The sequence below is a fragment of the Zingiber officinale genome, chromosome 8A, assembly GCF_018446385.1.
Source record: "Zingiber officinale cultivar Zhangliang chromosome 8A, Zo_v1.1, whole genome shotgun sequence".
Classification (NCBI taxonomy): Eukaryota; Viridiplantae; Streptophyta; class Magnoliopsida; order Zingiberales; family Zingiberaceae; genus Zingiber; species Zingiber officinale.
In genome coordinates, this window is record NC_056000.1 from 136,259,408 (window position 1) to 136,276,580 (window position 17,173).

Consider the following 17,173-nt stretch of genomic DNA (forward strand, 5'->3'; position numbering starts at 1 on the left):
GGTCATGTCAGCCTCTAACCCAAACTGCAGACCAAACTTCGAATAGTCATAACTTTAAACTCGGTTATAGTTACAGGTCAAACCACCTATCAAAATATAGATAATCTCATGCTCTACAAGTTTGCTTCAGGGCCCAACTAGAGAAAAATCCATTTTGGCGGAGCCTTGTAAATCCGTCAGATCTTTGACAGTTTGGGGAGGATATAAAAAAGTCAAGGAAACCCTTCTTTGGATAATCTTGGACTAGGGGCTCCATCCCCTTCCTTTGGAGAGAGTTTTCCTCTCTCGGGGAAACCCTAGAGCAACCATCTTCATCTGTTTTGATGATTCGTCCACCTCCAGAGTAAGGAACCATACCGAAGACACTGACAATCTTCTCGCTAAGCATTTCTTCCTCTATTCTCTGTTTTGGATTGCATGAATGTTTCTCTCAGTGTTATTGGTTTGCAATTCCCTTGCTATGGAGTAGTTCTCTTGATTCGAGAATTAGGAATTAGCCCTTTGATATGTAAACACTATTTTGTTTAATCTATTAATTTTGCATGTTTCTTGTTGGATGAAATGTGTATTTATGGTCCGAGCCTACTATGTACACACGATCTCGATGCCAAAAGCACGAGATTCATATCCCACGAGGATTTGGGGATGAACTGAAAGGAGAACTCAATCCTCTGACCCGTAGAAACCCGAGACGTGGAGAGTCGACTACGAAAGCAGATCGATATGTCACGATAAGCAATAGATTATCATAGAACTTAATGGATTTGTACCAATTCGTCGCCACCCAATAGGAGTAGGTATCTCAGGGGTTGTGGGTGTTAGGATCTTTGTTGCGTAAAACAACACAAGCATAACGGAATATATACAAGGTCCATGCGAAGGAAACCATATACTAATTGTGATGAGAGTTATACCTTTGTTGCGTAAACAAGAACTCCCGACAGCAACTTTATCCTCGTTGGATCTCAACACGATCAAGTGTTTGCGCTTCTTTTGGTATCCACACGAACACGTTCCGTCCGTCTCATGAACTCACAAACTCAGAGAAGAAAAACAACCTAAGGTTGTAAAGAGAGAAGAAGAAGAAGAAGAGCAAGAACACACGTGTATTTATGAAATGAATCAAAACCCCTTTTGTACTCATTCGATCGAATGCCTTAATATCAATTGTCTTAATTGACATTAATATTTATCTTCATCCAATGCATGATCAATTCGAAATTGACCACCTTTTTGCTCTTCATCCAATGCATGATCAATTCTAAATTGAACACTCCTCTAAATCAATGAGTATAACTCATTAATCCTCATCAATCCGAATTGACTCAATGAGTCTAATTCGAATTAAACTCAATCCAATAGTTGGATTTAATTGAGTCTAACTCAATGAGTCTAATTCGGATTAGACTTAATCCAACGATCCATCATATGAAATCATCTCTAAATTAACATGTTCTTTGTGTGTGAGATCTCGTAACGTTGGCCATGTCTCTAAAACCATTTTAGATACATAAGCAATGAGTGATATATAGCAAGACATCACTAATACTCAAGTGATGAGAATGTCGATATCTGACCTAATCTTTCTGTGTCTATTATCTTGTATGACTCAATCCTTCTATCCTTGATATCTTAATTGATCAATGAGGCATAGACCGTGTCATCCTCTTATCAATTTTGTGTTTCTTGATATCTAAATAGACACACTCAATCAAATAAGCTCAATATTGCATATTGACTCATAATCAAGGGGCTCACAGATATCGCTTTCGTCATATGGAAGAGATAAATCTCATCTACATCACTCACATCCTTTCGCATAACTTATTGCATACCTAGTGATCGACTTTATAGTCCACCTTATTACAGGTGACGTTTGCCGATACCAAAATACACATCTCCTTATGTAGGGAACTGTAATGACTTCAGGTCTAAGGACTATTCATACTAATAGTCAAGAATGTTTATGACACTCATATAACGATCCGTGAAGCATTTTCATGGCGGGTCATTCAGTACATATTCTCTAATATATACCCATGTATCAACCTGATATCTCATATCTATGACTTGTGAGATTAAGTCATCCGTTGACCTACATGCTAGTTTCAACGCATTAATATTGTCCTTGTATATTAATGCTTGACTAGGAATAGTTAAGAGTAGCATTTTATATATATCTACAATATCCTACTATCAATTCAACCAATTGATATGTTGTAGACCAGAACCTACTACCCTAGGACATTATTGAACTTATTCATTCGGCACTAAAATGAAGAAATATAATAACCAACTTTGCCTTTTATTAATTAATGAAATATGATTCAAAAAATATTATTGTCAATCATCTTATAATTGGTACTAGGGCTAATACTAACAATGGGATCACGTGACAGAGATCTCCTTAGTAAAGCAATCCCCAAGCTCTATCGCTCTGGAAGTAGACGATGAATTAGAACGGATACACCGGTGTAGTCTTAAAAGTTCACATCGGATATATAAAATAGTCTACCTACAAAAATAACCAGAGGATGGGAAACCGAATATAGATTAGGTGCTTATAATCATTTGGGTGAAACCGAAGTCCGAGAATCGCTTTCCCCCTTCGATCACTTCCTCTCTCTCTCTCAATTGCTCTCAACCTCACAACTCTCTCTCTCTCTCTCTCTCTCAATTCTCTCTCGCTCTCAGCTCACCCTTGTTCTATTAAGTTCTCTTGTTAACTCAACCCCCCCCTTGATTCTCTAGATAACCTATTTTGCCATTTTGATTAGTACTTGATTTATAGTGTTCGTGGGATCGATATCTTTTTATAACTTGACGACATTTCCGTGCACTTGCGGATTTATCACCATCAATATACTAGTCGATTGGTGCATTTGACTTAACCACTCTAAGATTGAGTCCACCTATATTAGATATTACCCTCGCCCTAGTATATAATCTCTCAAAACCCAACTCCCTCAGGTTTACCTTAACCTCGAACTCATCTTCCTTCGGCCCCACGTCCTTCAGATGCACCTGAGGCCACAACCCTTCTCTGTGTCATCCTTCACGTCTTTGCTTTGAATTCTACTTCCCTAGCTCTACTCCAATACTCTTTATCCTTCAATCTCTCAAATGTTGTACGTTATCGTTTACTGATCTACACAGCACCACCAGATATCCAACCAACTTGACCGTGTTGAGTCATCTCCGTGTATATTCTAACAAATCCTGCAAGACTCAAATACATACTACCAAAGTAGTAGGCAAATTTAACTTAAACTCTTTTCTAACACATCAAAACCTATGATCATACTCAATCATCAAGGAGGTTGACAGCACTAATAATCTCCTATTTTTTGATGTGTACAAACACATTTAAGTTAGGAGAAAAACATAATGATCCTTTTATGTCTACGCAAGCAACTAGAGGTATATCAAAAAAAAAAAAAAAAGTCTTATCTCACATTTATATATTACATTAAATGCCCATTTGTTGTTTAGATGTAGAATGGTTATAAGATAGTAAAATTGCTTAATAGCATTAATTGGTTTGTCTATAAATTAATTTTATATAAAATTATTAAAATAGTTTGAATTTGTTATAAATGATATTTTTCCCATGTAGAGGATTTTAAATTATTTGTGAACCTTTAAGATTTTGATGTGGACGCTATAATCGGAAGCAAATTACCAACTTGGAATAAATCTACTTTACCTAATTAGCTACTGGGATAAATCTGCTACTACCTAAATTGTCAGTTTAGAATAAATCTGCTACAACCTAATTAGCTGCTGGAATAAATTTGCTACTGCCCAAATTCTGCTACTGCCAAAATTTACTATTGCTATAAGTAGAAATAAATAAAGGGTCTTTCTATTTTTGATTCCTTGTTTCCTTTAGCGATTGGTCTTTTCCTTTTTTCGTTGAATAGTCCATGTAATTGACTCCTTATATAAGGAGTATTATTATCAATGAAGAGAGGAAGAAAAATTGAGTAATTTGGACTCTGTCTAGGACGAGTCTTTTCCCTTCGAGTAATTTAGGCTCTGTCTAGAACGAGTATTTCCCCCCCATTCCCCCTTACGTATTGCATGACCAAGTACAGATCCTGATCTCGACTTCGATCTTGCACTCAGATCAACTTGGCATTAGAGTCGATCATAGGTGACACGGATCCTATCACATCCAAACTCGATGCCTTCATGGAAAGATTGATCTCGCAACAGCAAGTTTTCATGGAGCAAATCACCTTCCGCGGACTAGAGAAGCAAATGACCGAGTTATCCTATACTGTTCAAGAGACAAGACAGCAGTCGGTGCCCATCGCAAACAGCCCTACTAGCGTGGAGTGTGGCCCTTCCAAAGCCTCGGAGGTCAGACTTGAACCACTAATTAGTGGCACCCTGGTTCCACGGTACTCGAAGATGGAGTTCCCCACCTATTCTAGAGAAGAGGATCCACTAGGCTAGATTAAAAGGTGCGAAAAATTCGTTGTCAACCAAAGGACCACAGAAACCGACAAGGTTGGCATTGCTGCCTTCCACTTGGTAGGGGAAGCCCAACTTTGGTTTGATCAAATGGAACAGGAAGAACCTAATATGACTTGGAAGCAATTCAAAAACATTGTCATATCCGCTTTGGGGCGCCTATGAGCAACAATCCTCTGGGAGAGCTAACAAATCTGAAGCAGACAGTCTTAGACCACTAGCAGCAATTCCAGTCCCACCTCGCTCGGACCTCGGACCTCGGACCACAGTAACAAGGTTGACTTATTTACTGCAGGGCTAGTCAAAGATCTCCGTATCGACATCGAACTGCAGAAGCCTGAAAACCTAGGCATTACAATGAATATGGTCAGGGCATTAGAACGGAAGTAGTACTTCCATCAAGGCGAGTGGCTGCTGCGCACGAATTGGGATAGGACCACAACCAAGCTCAACACCAGCAGTGGAGGCCCTCCTTTAGCGAAGACCAAGACAACAGAGGACATCAGCAAGGATACTCCACCTGCTTCATTCTTCAAGCATTTGACCCGTGTCGAGATGGCAAAACGGAGAGCCAAGGACCTCTGTTTTAACTGTGATGAGTCCTATTCCACGGGTCACAAGTGTAAACGTTTGTTTTGGATTAAAGTGTCTGATGATGATAGGGAAGGTGAGGAAGAGGTGGAAGTGGATTCGGAAATTTCCCTCCATGCTATTAGTGGCGTTATACCCCGCTTTCCAGCTTGAGGACAAGCTCAGCATCGAGGAGGGGAGTGATGATGTGGACGTCGTTATTGGATGCCACTATAATCGGAAGCAAATTATCAACTTGGAATAAATCTGCTAATACCTAATTAGCTACTGAAATAAATCTGTTACTACCTAAATTGTCAGTTTGGAATAAATCTACTACTACCTAATTTGCTGCTGGAATAAATTTGCTACTGCCCAAATTCTACTACTGCCAAAATTTACTACTGCTATAAGTAGAAATAAATAAAGGGTCTTTCTATTTTTTTATTCCTTGTTTCCTTTAGCGATTGGTCTTTTACTTTTTTCCTTGAATAGTCCATGTAATTGACTTCTTATATTAGGAGTATTATTATCAATGAAGAGAGGAAGAAAAATTAAGTAATTTGGATTCTGTCTAGAACGAGTCTTTTCCCCTGAGTAATTTGGACTCTGTCTAGGACGAGGCCCCCCCCCCCCCCCCCCCTTCCCTTTCTCCTTACATGTTGCATGACCAAGTACGGATTCGGATCTCGACCTGTGACTCGATCCTGCACTCAGGACCATAACAGATTTATGAAGTTCATTGAATTTTTATGTATTTCCAAATTTAAAATTTAAAATTCAATTTTGTCAATGCTAGGCTACTAGAAGTGAACTAGGCAACTTAATTTAACACACAACAAAGTATCAACCTTCACAAAATCCTAGTTTTAGGCGCTTACTCATAATCTAGTCAACTAAATAAACAAACAAAAAGTTAAAACTAATCAACTAGATCTCCACTTAGCGACTAGAGTTTGCACAAATTAATCAGGAGTAAAACTTAGGCAACTAATGCTTCATTAGTTAATTAAAACTTAGGTTGACTAGGTGAGTAAAAGTTTCACTACGCAACTAATTCAACGTTAACTATAAATTCAAACATACAATTAGTCAATTTATTGTCCGCCAATTTAACTCCTATTTTGGTCTTCTATATTTCTCTTCTACTCCAAATTATTTCTCTAATATTCCAAAAGATATGACACTATTGTTTCTTGAATTTTAACAAAGTTTGAAATCTCAAGTTGTACCAATATTTCAATTTTTTATTGGAACGATACTATTTCGGGCATTTTATGTATGATGCTGGTGATAAATTGGAGGTGGAAGGAGGAAAAAGATGAAGAAGAAAAAGATATGAAAATTATAGTTAAGCTCAATCTTTACTTTCCATTTAGAATGCTACAATTTGGATATCATCTTGTGTGGAGACAAACTATAAAAAAAAAAAAAAACATATCAATTTTAACATGCCAAGGGATCTCAAGGGTTAACATGGAATTATAACTTGTTGACACGATTGACACAACGACACATGAAATATTCATAGCAAAAGGTGAAACCGTCACCTCCGCGGCCCCCCAAGGGAGGTAAATCGTAAGAGCTTTTGCCCAACAACAGCAGTGCATGCAAGAAGGAGTTAAGGCAACCAACGGGGCATTCCGCACCACTAGGAATCAGCTCTAGGCCTATTAGCAGTAACACCTTGCATGAACCAACTACGTCAACCAATGAGGGCAATGACACATGAAATATTGTCTCAATGCCAAGTAGTATCGAGTTTCGTTAATTTATCGGAATATACACTTTGACTGTTTCATTCGACACAGTACGAGATTCCAAACCATGATTTTAACCATAAGGGGGCATGGTATCTCTTTTATCTCCTAAAACTCTAAAAAAACATAAATTGATATTTTGTTTCTTTCTAACTTGAGTATTTTTTTTTAACTTTATTACAACTTATATAACATGCGGCTAATTCATCTCATACATATGCCATTGAAATCTCACAAAAATCATATTTTTGTTACATATACTAGATTCCTAAAATAAGGTGAAAATTTTTCTATTAAAAGGGAGTTAAGCCATATTTCTCAAAGTTATATTTCTCTAACTAGGTCTACCATCAAATCTAGATATAAGATATCCACATTCATCTCATTGTAGCCAAGTTATATGTCATATAGATTATTTTTTCATTAGATGTTATGCTAACTATGCCCTCAAATCATTGAATAGATTAGCATATTGTGATAGTTTGTTTCTTAGCAAGAGGAGTGAAGATCCTTTATCGTCATCTAGAACCCAAGGAGAACAATGAAGCCACTATCTACATGCTAAGGAAGGATATCACTATCTTACCTTCAATTCTAAATAAATTCCTTGGAACCCTAAATTCTGAGAAAAAATTGAGTATCCTAAGTTCAACATGAGCAACTCCCTTGCTCCAATGGTTACACTAAATAAGATGTTCAAATAATTCTATAAAAACACCCTTGTGTACATATAGTAGATCTATGACATAAACATAGATTGCTGTCGTACGAGTGCATGGTTGTATATTGAAAACCACTTCAAGCAAGTTTTTATGTTGTAGTGTTGTATCATCAAGCAAGCTTTTTATGTTGTACTAATATATCATCACAACATTTCTTTATATCCACAAAAACACCTACCAGAGTGATACAAAGGAAAGCTTGGAGTGGTAAACATAAACCTCAAGGGCATATTGTGTCTATAAACTCCATAATCTGGAAAGATAACGTGCCCCAACCAATTGGAGAAGAGAGGGGCAGAGGATGAACAAGGAGAAGCATTAGCAGAAGAAAAAGAGGAACCGCATGGACCGCCAAGAAGCTTAGATGAGAAAATAACATATTAACCACTTAATTTCAAGAATTTGACAAGCACATAGATAGGCAATTTTACACAAATAAGCCAACCAAGCAAAATTGAGAGTAAAATATCAAGAAATCTTTAAATATTTTTGTATGTGGAACAAGGAAGGTCCTTTCTTATAAGAAGACTCGTTTTATTTTAGTAGCATTTGAATATTTAGCACATGCTGAGATTATCACATAACTCAGGAAACATTTAGCTTTCATAATTGTACATTAGATATTTATGCACATAGTCTACTTGACTTGATTATGTATTTTTGGCATTTATGAACTTAATGAATTTAATGTGATTGTTTATCTATTTAAAATGTTTTGGAAACTTAATGCTACTCATGCGATATGTGTGAAATATCTTATTTATTTTGTGTATAGTTCCATAAAATTTTCTATTTTCTGCATACAACAACAACTAAGTCTACTAGATGGGATCAACTATATGGATCCTCCTATATCATTGAGTTATATTCCCTTTTATATCATTATCTATATTTAAATAAATATTATCATATTTTATCATTGTTAGACCAAGTCTTCTTTAGTCTTCCTCCTCCTTATTTAATGTGCGTATTTGTCATAGTTTTACATCGCCTAACTAGAGCATTTATTTGTCGTCTAAGCGTTCGTGTCATCTTAAATGCGTCGCTAGAAATTTGTCTTCAATAGGCATAACCCGACTTTCTCTCTAATATTCTCATTTATTATCCTCTCCATCCTCGTATATCTGCACGTCCATCTTAACATCCTCATATCTGCAACTCTCTTCTGCTTGTATACTTGAGTTATTACCCAACATTCAGCTCCCTATAACATAACAATCTAACCGTCATTTTGTAGAACTTCACTTCCTTAAAGGTATTTTACGATTAAAAAAACACTTATCGATGTTCTCCTCCATTTTAACCACCATGTTTGTATTCCATACAAGTCTCTCCATCCTTTTACAAAAACAATCCTAAATATTTAAATCTCTCAATTACAGCTAACTCGTCATCTCCTATCTTAACTATTATTTTATTACGTTTAATATTGCTAACTTAAATTTCATATTTTGTTTTTTCTCTACTAAGTCTATCTTTCACTTCAAATATTTCTCATCAAGATTCAAACTTAGTATTTACTCCTTCATGTGTTTCATCTACTAAAATAATATCACCTGCAAACAACATATACTATGGTAATGTGTCTTGGATGTGTACAGTGAATTAATCCGTGATTAATGTAAGAAAATAAGGGCTTAGAGTTTATCCTAAATGTAACCCTATCGTTCGGTTAATCTATTTAGAGTCTTCACTCTTATCATTACATCCTCGTACATATTTTTAATTATTTCAATATATGCTCCGCTAAGTGGGAGAGATAAAGGTTTAAATTTATCAAGTTTTCATTATTTTAATAACATGATCTATGCTCACTTGTGATTTTATTATTTTGATATTAGAACCTATGTTTATTTGATTATTTTAATATCATATGCCTATTTGTTTGACATTATGCTCATATATTTTCATCAATTATACTTGATACATGTGTTTAGCATATGTTTAGCATTTATACTTGATACATGTTATGTGATATTTGTATGATCATGATCATGTTCAAACTGAAACTCTACCCATTTTTCATCTAAGGTAGAAGATAGGCTTTATAGATAACAGACCCATAAATCAAAAGTGTTGCATTTCTAGCGGATGCTTGTATTAGGGGAGGTTAAAGGGGAGCCTTGGCGCAACGGTAAAATTGTTGCCATGTGACCAAAAGGTTACGGGTTCGAATCCTGGAAACAGCCTCTTGTAAAAAGCAGGGAAAAGCTGCGTACAATGGATCCTTCCGCGGAACCCCGCATGGAGGGAGCTTCGTGTACCAGACTGCCCTTTTTTTTTTTTTTTTTTTTTTTTTTTTTGCTTGTATTGAGGGAGGTTGTCTAATTGGGGTGGGGGATCTAGCTTTTTAGATTAAAAATTGGAAGACTTGATCTCATGTATTTTAACTACTTGTTTTAATTCATAAAATATTATTTTCAACTACAAATTAAGCATATTATTAAATAATAAAAAGGAAAAGATTGTTGAATAATTTTGGTTCCTCTATTAGATCAATCAGCCGACCCCACCTGGTGGGATAAGGTTTGGTTGTTATATTACATCGATCATGTGATTTTAATATTTAATAACAATTTTAATTTGATTCTGATTGTCGATTTACAGTTCTAATATCCATTATAGGTCATGATAACTAAAATTGAATAAATTAAATTAGAGACAAATAATCAAGTGAAGCTTTCATCTTGTATATATATTAGGGATGACAATGGGGCTGGTTTAAATCCAACCCGTTTGGGGCGGGTTTAAACCCGGTCAAACGAGTTACAGGGCGGGTATAAACCCATTGACCGAATTTAGAAGCGGGTTACAGATTTCAATGAATCTGCCCCGAACCCCGTATATATATATATATATATATATATATATATATATATATATATATATATATATATATATACACACACAATAATAATAACTTATTGTTGAATTGTATTTTTTTTTAAACTTAGCGGGTTGGTGTGTCCAACCCGCTATAGACCTGTCAAGTTTTGAGCGGGGTTGGAGTGGGTTGAAAAACTAACGGGTCAGGTCCGAATTCGGATCCATTTTTTTTTCTAGCAGGGCGGGTTCTGGGATTTGCCAAATCCGGCCCGAACCCGCCCCGTTGTCATCCCTAATCTATATCAAGCATGAAGACAACATTGAAAGTATGTGAAGTATATTTTTTTCATTAGTAGATCTAGATCTTATATAAATAGCATAAGGATATGCTATTTAGGTAATTCCAATTTACTTGAAGATCTTGTTTTCATATAGTTCAAAATTTTAGCAAGGTACTTGGGTCAAATTCTTTTTTTATTCCTATATTACGTATCGAGATTATCTATGTTCAATTTAGAGAGTTCTAGATAAGTGTTAAGTACAAACAAATATTCTAGGTGTTGAGACATCATAAATTGGTTTAAGAATCTTGAAAATGTTTCACTCCCCTAGTTAATTTTGGCCTCCAATTATAAGATGGTTATCAAATTGGCAGTGCCATTGGTTGTGATTTCTCATTTGACATATATTGTTTATTTAAGCTATCTGTTCTAATCATGCACACCAAATGAAGTTGTCTCCTACTGGACTAAAATCATGAGGGATGATCATGAGAGTCATCAGGTTGGAGGTAGAAGTGTCATGTCCCATAATCAACTAGGTTTGACTCACAGCTTGCAAGTTTATGTAAGGGAATAGGTTGCTAAACACGCAAACGCGCAGCGGAAAAACCTATTTCCTCCCGAAGGGAAACATAATCTTATACTAAGTTAGATCTAAAGACATGATAGAGTTATACCTTTGAAGCGTGATCACGATCTCCCGACAGCTCGGATCACAGCACGATCAATTGTTCGCACCTCTACGGTATCCACACGAACAAGTCTTGCCTTCGTTTGTCTCACAAACTCAACAAGATGGAGAAGAACGCACAAGGTTGTGCTAGCAACCCTTGATGTGTTTCGGCCAAGCAAGGAAAGGAGGAAAAAGAAGAAGTAAAGAGACCTTTCACCTTCTCATCTAATGAAATCTTATCAAAAATATCATTCAAAATGATATTTATATCCATCTTATGGAATACCAAGAGTTTTAACCTTTCATCTTCTAATCCAATGGCTCAAAATTAACCATTCAATCTAATAGTTCAATTTTGACCATTCAACTTCCTTGGTGAACTCAAGTTCACCCAATGAGTCTAACCCATTGATTCCCATGCAATTCGACTCAATCCAACAATTGGATCCACTTGAGTCTAACTCAACAAGCCCAATTCGGATTACACTTAATCCAATGATCCATCATATGAACCTCTCCATTTCTAGTTGTTCTTTGTGTGTGACCCTATAGGCTCTCGTAACGTTGGCAATGTATCCAAATCAACATTTGCGATACATAAACAATGAGTGGCATCTAGCAAGGCATCATTACTACCCAAGTGACGAGAAAGTTGTGATCCGACCTAACCTTTCCGTGGCTATCATATTACATGACTTGGTCCCTCTATCCTTGATATCTAAATTGATCAATGAGGCATAGACCATGTCATTCTCTTATCAATCTTTGTGTTTCTTGGTCTCCAAGTAGACACACTCAATCAAATAAGCTCAATATCTCATATTAACTCATTTGCGCATGACCATGCTTTCTTGTGTCCTACTAATCAAGGGGCCCACAGATATCACTTCCGTCATATGGAAGGGATAGACCCCATCTACATCACTCACATCCCTCCGCATAATTTATTGCATACCCAGTGATCGACTTTATAGTCCACCCTGTTACGGGTGACGTTTGACGATACCAAAGTATACAACTCCTTATATAGGGAATCGTAGTGACTTCAGGTCTAAGGACTATTCATACCAATAGTCACATGAGAATGTTTATGACACTCATACGACGATCCATGAAACATTCTCATGGCGGGTCATTCAGTATATATTCTCTAATATATATCCATGTGTCAACCTGATATCTTATATCCATGACTTGTGAGATCAAGACATCCGTTGACCTACATGTTAGTCTTAACGCATTAATATTTTTCTTGTATGTTAATGCTCGACTAGGAATAGTTAAGAGTAGTGTTCTCTACAATATCTCACTATCAATTCAACCAATTGATTATTGTAGATAAGAACCTACTACCAAGGACATTATTATATTTGTTCAATCGGCACTGAACTGCAATAAATATAATAACCATAACCTTTGCCTCTTAATTAATAGTGATATATGATACAACATGAGCCCTTTATAATCATCTCATAATTGGTACTAGGGCTAATACTAATAGTTTATTAGAGTGGTTCGAGCTTATACTTTTTCCCACCTCAATAGCATTTATATTGGCAATTGCTGAATAATCCTTCTCTCTCTTATTTTTTGCTTCTTATTTGTTGATTTATTGTATATTTTCCAGTTCCCTAGTATGATACGGTTCATTGCAGTGATCACACCATTAAAGGGATTCACCTCATGTTTAAAGTTAACAGCATAAATTGGGAGTGTATTGAGGGGCTGAACATGATCCTTTTTGGTGTCTCTTCAAATCCAGCACAGACTTCAAGGAGAGAGAAGAGAATTGGTGCCTAGAAAACAATTATGGACTTTATCAAGATCAGCATTAATTCTTTAAAGGAAGTCAAAGATGCTGGTGCAATGATGTTCTATGCAGTCGACTTCGACTAGATTGTTTTGATGCAATTGATAAAGGATTTAAATTACGCATTGTATATGCACCAAGAGGTCATGGTTGATCAAGAACTTGGCAGGTTGCACATAGAACTTGAAAAACTCATAAATTGAGATAGTGGAGTTAGAAGATTATTGGATGAAGAGGTTGAGGTTAACCAGGAGCTTGGTATGTTGCTAATGGAGTAGGAAAGACCATAACTTGACAGAATCGAGTGGTGATCCCATGGTCAAGTTGGTTGTTGATTCAATGGTTTGAAGGCCCAGAACAAAGTGAACTTGAAAGTAAGGAGAAGGATGACATAAAACAACCATGCAAGACTTAGAGAATCTAAGGGACCGAAGGTCATATATGGACAAGAAGCATCGCATTGAATCTTTGAAGATACGTAAAATGTGAGAAATTACAAGGGAATGCACTTTTTTATGTGTTTTTAGGTAATCTACTTAGTGGCTTGTACAGCCAAAGAATAGTGGGTCATAGTCAACATTTCTACCTGATCTCGAATTAAATTGGGATCTTGGAACAGATAAAGTCAACTGGAGATTATTTTCAATTAACTAAAGTTGAGTCTACTCAGGAGTTGATTGAAACTAGACAACTAAATCTGTTGAGACTACCAGCTATTCGATTGTTTCAAAATAGTTTGCTCTCTATTAGGATTGAGTCAATTGGAGAGATATTTAGCCAATTGAAAACCTATCTATTGGAGGTAAACTAGTCATTAAAGTCAATTGAAAATGGTTTAAATTGACTGGTAGACTAGCCATTGGTGGATATTTTTTGTTGTCTTAGCCTTTTTTTCATATATATAAAGAGATCTCAAGGATCACAAAATCATTACAACTCTAGAGGTTTATGAAATGAAATGAAAGATGCCATCGCAAAGCTACTACACTCTAGACATGCAAACTGACAGGCAACATCGAGCAGCTACTAGTACTCTAGGAATCAATGGAACCAACCTTGTACCTTGTCCCAAAGCTCCCTCACAACTGGGCACTGGAAACATAAGTGGGAATTGGACTCCTCTTGTTGTCTTAGCCATTTGAGTTAATTAAACTTGGTTTGAGTCAACTATACATTGATGTTGTTGAATAAAGTGGTGTTTAAGTCAACTAGCATTTAGCCGTTAGTTCATAAGGTTTCTATACATACATCTAATTAATTAGAGATGATTTAAGTTAATGGAACTATTGAAGTCTAGCAAAAATAGTCATTTGAGTTGCCTTATTTGAAATTATAAGGTTGGGTTACGTAATTAAACTTTTATCTTACTAAGTGGGGTCAACTATATGGATCCTCTTACGTCATTAGATTACATATATAAATATGAATAGAGGAGGCCTTAACATGACACAAAAATTACAATAAACTTCTCCTTGTCCCTAAAACACTTCCAACACCTCCAGAAGCTAGAAATCAACTAGGTTTCATCTCTTGCAAAGTTTTGGTTTTTAATTTAGACCGCCAATAGCCTACTTTGGACCATGAAAGAGATCCATTTCTATAATACTCTGGTACAAATTGCCTTCTTGTGTTGTGTGGATTCAAAGTGAACCTTGAAACACGAAGATGTGTTTTATGATTGGAATACTTTTCTTGGATAACCTTCCAAATCTTTTAAGAAGTTTTAAAAAAGAGGAAGGCTCAACAAATCTTTGACTTCCTTGAATTAATCAACCATGCCATGACAACGAAGTTCTTTGCTTCTTATGCTCAGGAAGTTGGTGCGTTAACAAACGGAGGTTAGCAACTTCTAGAAAGATAGCCATACTTCCCGTTGCCTCTAATTACGAGAAGGACCAGGCTAACCATTCCTCATAATTTTTAGGTTCAGTCTATGTTGGAAATCTACAAAGAACGATTAACAAAGGATAAAGACAGTGGAGGGTTATGTAGGAGATTTGCAGATGGTGTGCCTGAAGAAGCTCCAGGATCTGTTATCGTTTGGGCTACTGTTTCAGCGGTAGGTACAAGCAAAAGGGTCAGATCTTTTTCTGATAAAATGAAAGGAAAATATAGTTGAAATGACTTGGCTATCAATTCTACTATTCTAAGGGTATAAATACAAGTGTTTTGGTCCTTAATTAAGCAATAGAAAGGATCCTTAAACTAGAGGTAGATCCCATAATTATTGGAGAATATAATAGCTATGATGGTAAAAAAAAAATAACATCTAAATAGAAAAAAAAAACAAAAATGACCACCCTACTAATCCGGTATTTCTGCTACAAACTCTGAGACAATGTATGTAGTACACATGCATGCAATGTATATACACAAACACATACATATATGTCACCGTCCTTGTTAGTTCTGTATTATTGGCTTATTGTTGTTGTCAATGGTTTGGGTTTTTGTACGCCCACCCTTATTGTTGGTGTCAGTCATTGAGCTAGGGCCCTAGTTTACGCTTCGGGTTAAGCCTTCAGTTCAGTAGGGTTTAACCCCATCAAGAAGAAAAAGATAGAACACCTAACTGGGTAGCCGAATACTTCGCCTCCGGAGCCTAAAGATATTCCAAACATCGAAAAAGAATATATCTTATGGTTGCCAAAAGGAAATGTATTCCTCCTAAAATTAACCAGAGAAGCACCCAAATCAAACATGGATTTACTTACAAATACGCAGACAAAAAAAATGGAAAAAGCAGCAAAAAAAAAATGAAATTGACGGAGATAAGACGCACTAACTTGTGCAGCCATGGATGAAGGCAAGTGCTGTAAGGAATCGATGAAAGAGGAGGTTGAAATCCTTGAGTTCCAGTGGCAGCTCCTCCTCCGGGTCCATGGCGCAAAGACTTAAATCCCGATCTAGGAAACAAGATTCCAAAAAGACAGAGTGGTCGTCGGCGACAAAGAGAGTAGAAGTAGGTGGCGAGCCGATTAAAATGAGGGGGTGAATAATTAATGCCATTTTGAGCGAAACCAAGTAACTGACCTCGACATCACCAAGCGTCCGACGGTCTTCCGTCGAAGAAGCCGCAGCGTTGAATCATTGATGATGCGGCGCCGGAGCGGGCCACGGCCAACCATTTGTTTAAGGGAAAAATCTCCATGTCCCGTCTTTTCACCAACAAACCCAATATTATTCGGCTGTTTCACCGAACTAGATAAGTTTTTAAAATACTTTTACCATAATTTTAAAATTATTAAATTATATATTCATTTTCTATTTTATTCTAATTAATTCTATTTTACTCTAATCTTCAAATCAATTCGATTAATTTTTTTCATCAAATTGATTTAAAAATAAAGATAAAATAAAAAAGTCAACTATAATACATAATTTTAATATTTTAAAAACTTATTTACTGAATAAAAATTTGATTATTATTTGTTAGTGCCAAAATAAATTGATTTTTTCCACGGTCTAATTTAACTTAATACTACAAAAAAAACCCAACATAAATGTTATTACGAGAGTATATTTTATTTCAACTAGTAGCTACTAGCTACAATATATAGCAGTTATCGACTAATTTATAATATTATTCTTTATTTTCAATATTATTATAGCAATAATTATTATTTATTCTACACTTTATAATTGTTACAATGTGTAACACCTAATATAACTATGTAACAACTACTTAAATAATTATTGTAACAGGATTAAAGTAATTTTAATTAATTTAAAATATTTTTGATAAACTTTAAATGATTTTAATTAGGTTTGTAAAGAGTTTTTTTTTATATAATAGTATTGAATTTAGGATTTAGGGTTTAAGACATTAAAATTTAGAATTTAGCTATAATTATGTAGTGGTTATAGGTAGCTACAACAGCACATAGTAGCTACCGAATAACTATTATAACGTAAAAATATTTTAATTAAAATTATTATACACAGAGTTATATTATAGTTCAATCCTAAATTCTAAAATTTTTAACCCTAAATCATAAATTCTAAATATAATTAAATCAAAATACTCTTTATTAACTGGGTCAAAGTTATTT

The 17,173-nt window shown here is 35.6% G+C and overlaps 1 protein-coding gene across 3 annotated transcripts in view; it reads right to left on the bottom strand.

Moving 5' to 3' along the window:
• The window catches only part of LOC122010375, a 28,725-nt gene extending 12,434 nt beyond the window's left edge, over nucleotides 1–16,291 (bottom strand). The window contains exons 1-2 of one of the 3 annotated variants that reach the window (XM_042566886.1): nucleotides 16,155–16,291; nucleotides 15,908–16,027 (exon numbers count right to left, since the gene is read on the bottom strand). In XM_042566886.1, the coding sequence (XP_042422820.1) occupies nucleotides 15,908–15,919 (12 nt within the window). In that variant the 5' untranslated portion in view covers nucleotides 15,920–16,027; nucleotides 16,155–16,291. Of the gene's footprint in view, nucleotides 1–15,903; nucleotides 16,028–16,154 lie in introns of all 3 variants that reach the window. The other 2 variants (XM_042566885.1, XM_042566887.1) reach the window with 2 other exon arrangements.
• Nucleotides 16,292–17,173: the final 882 nt, after the last annotated feature.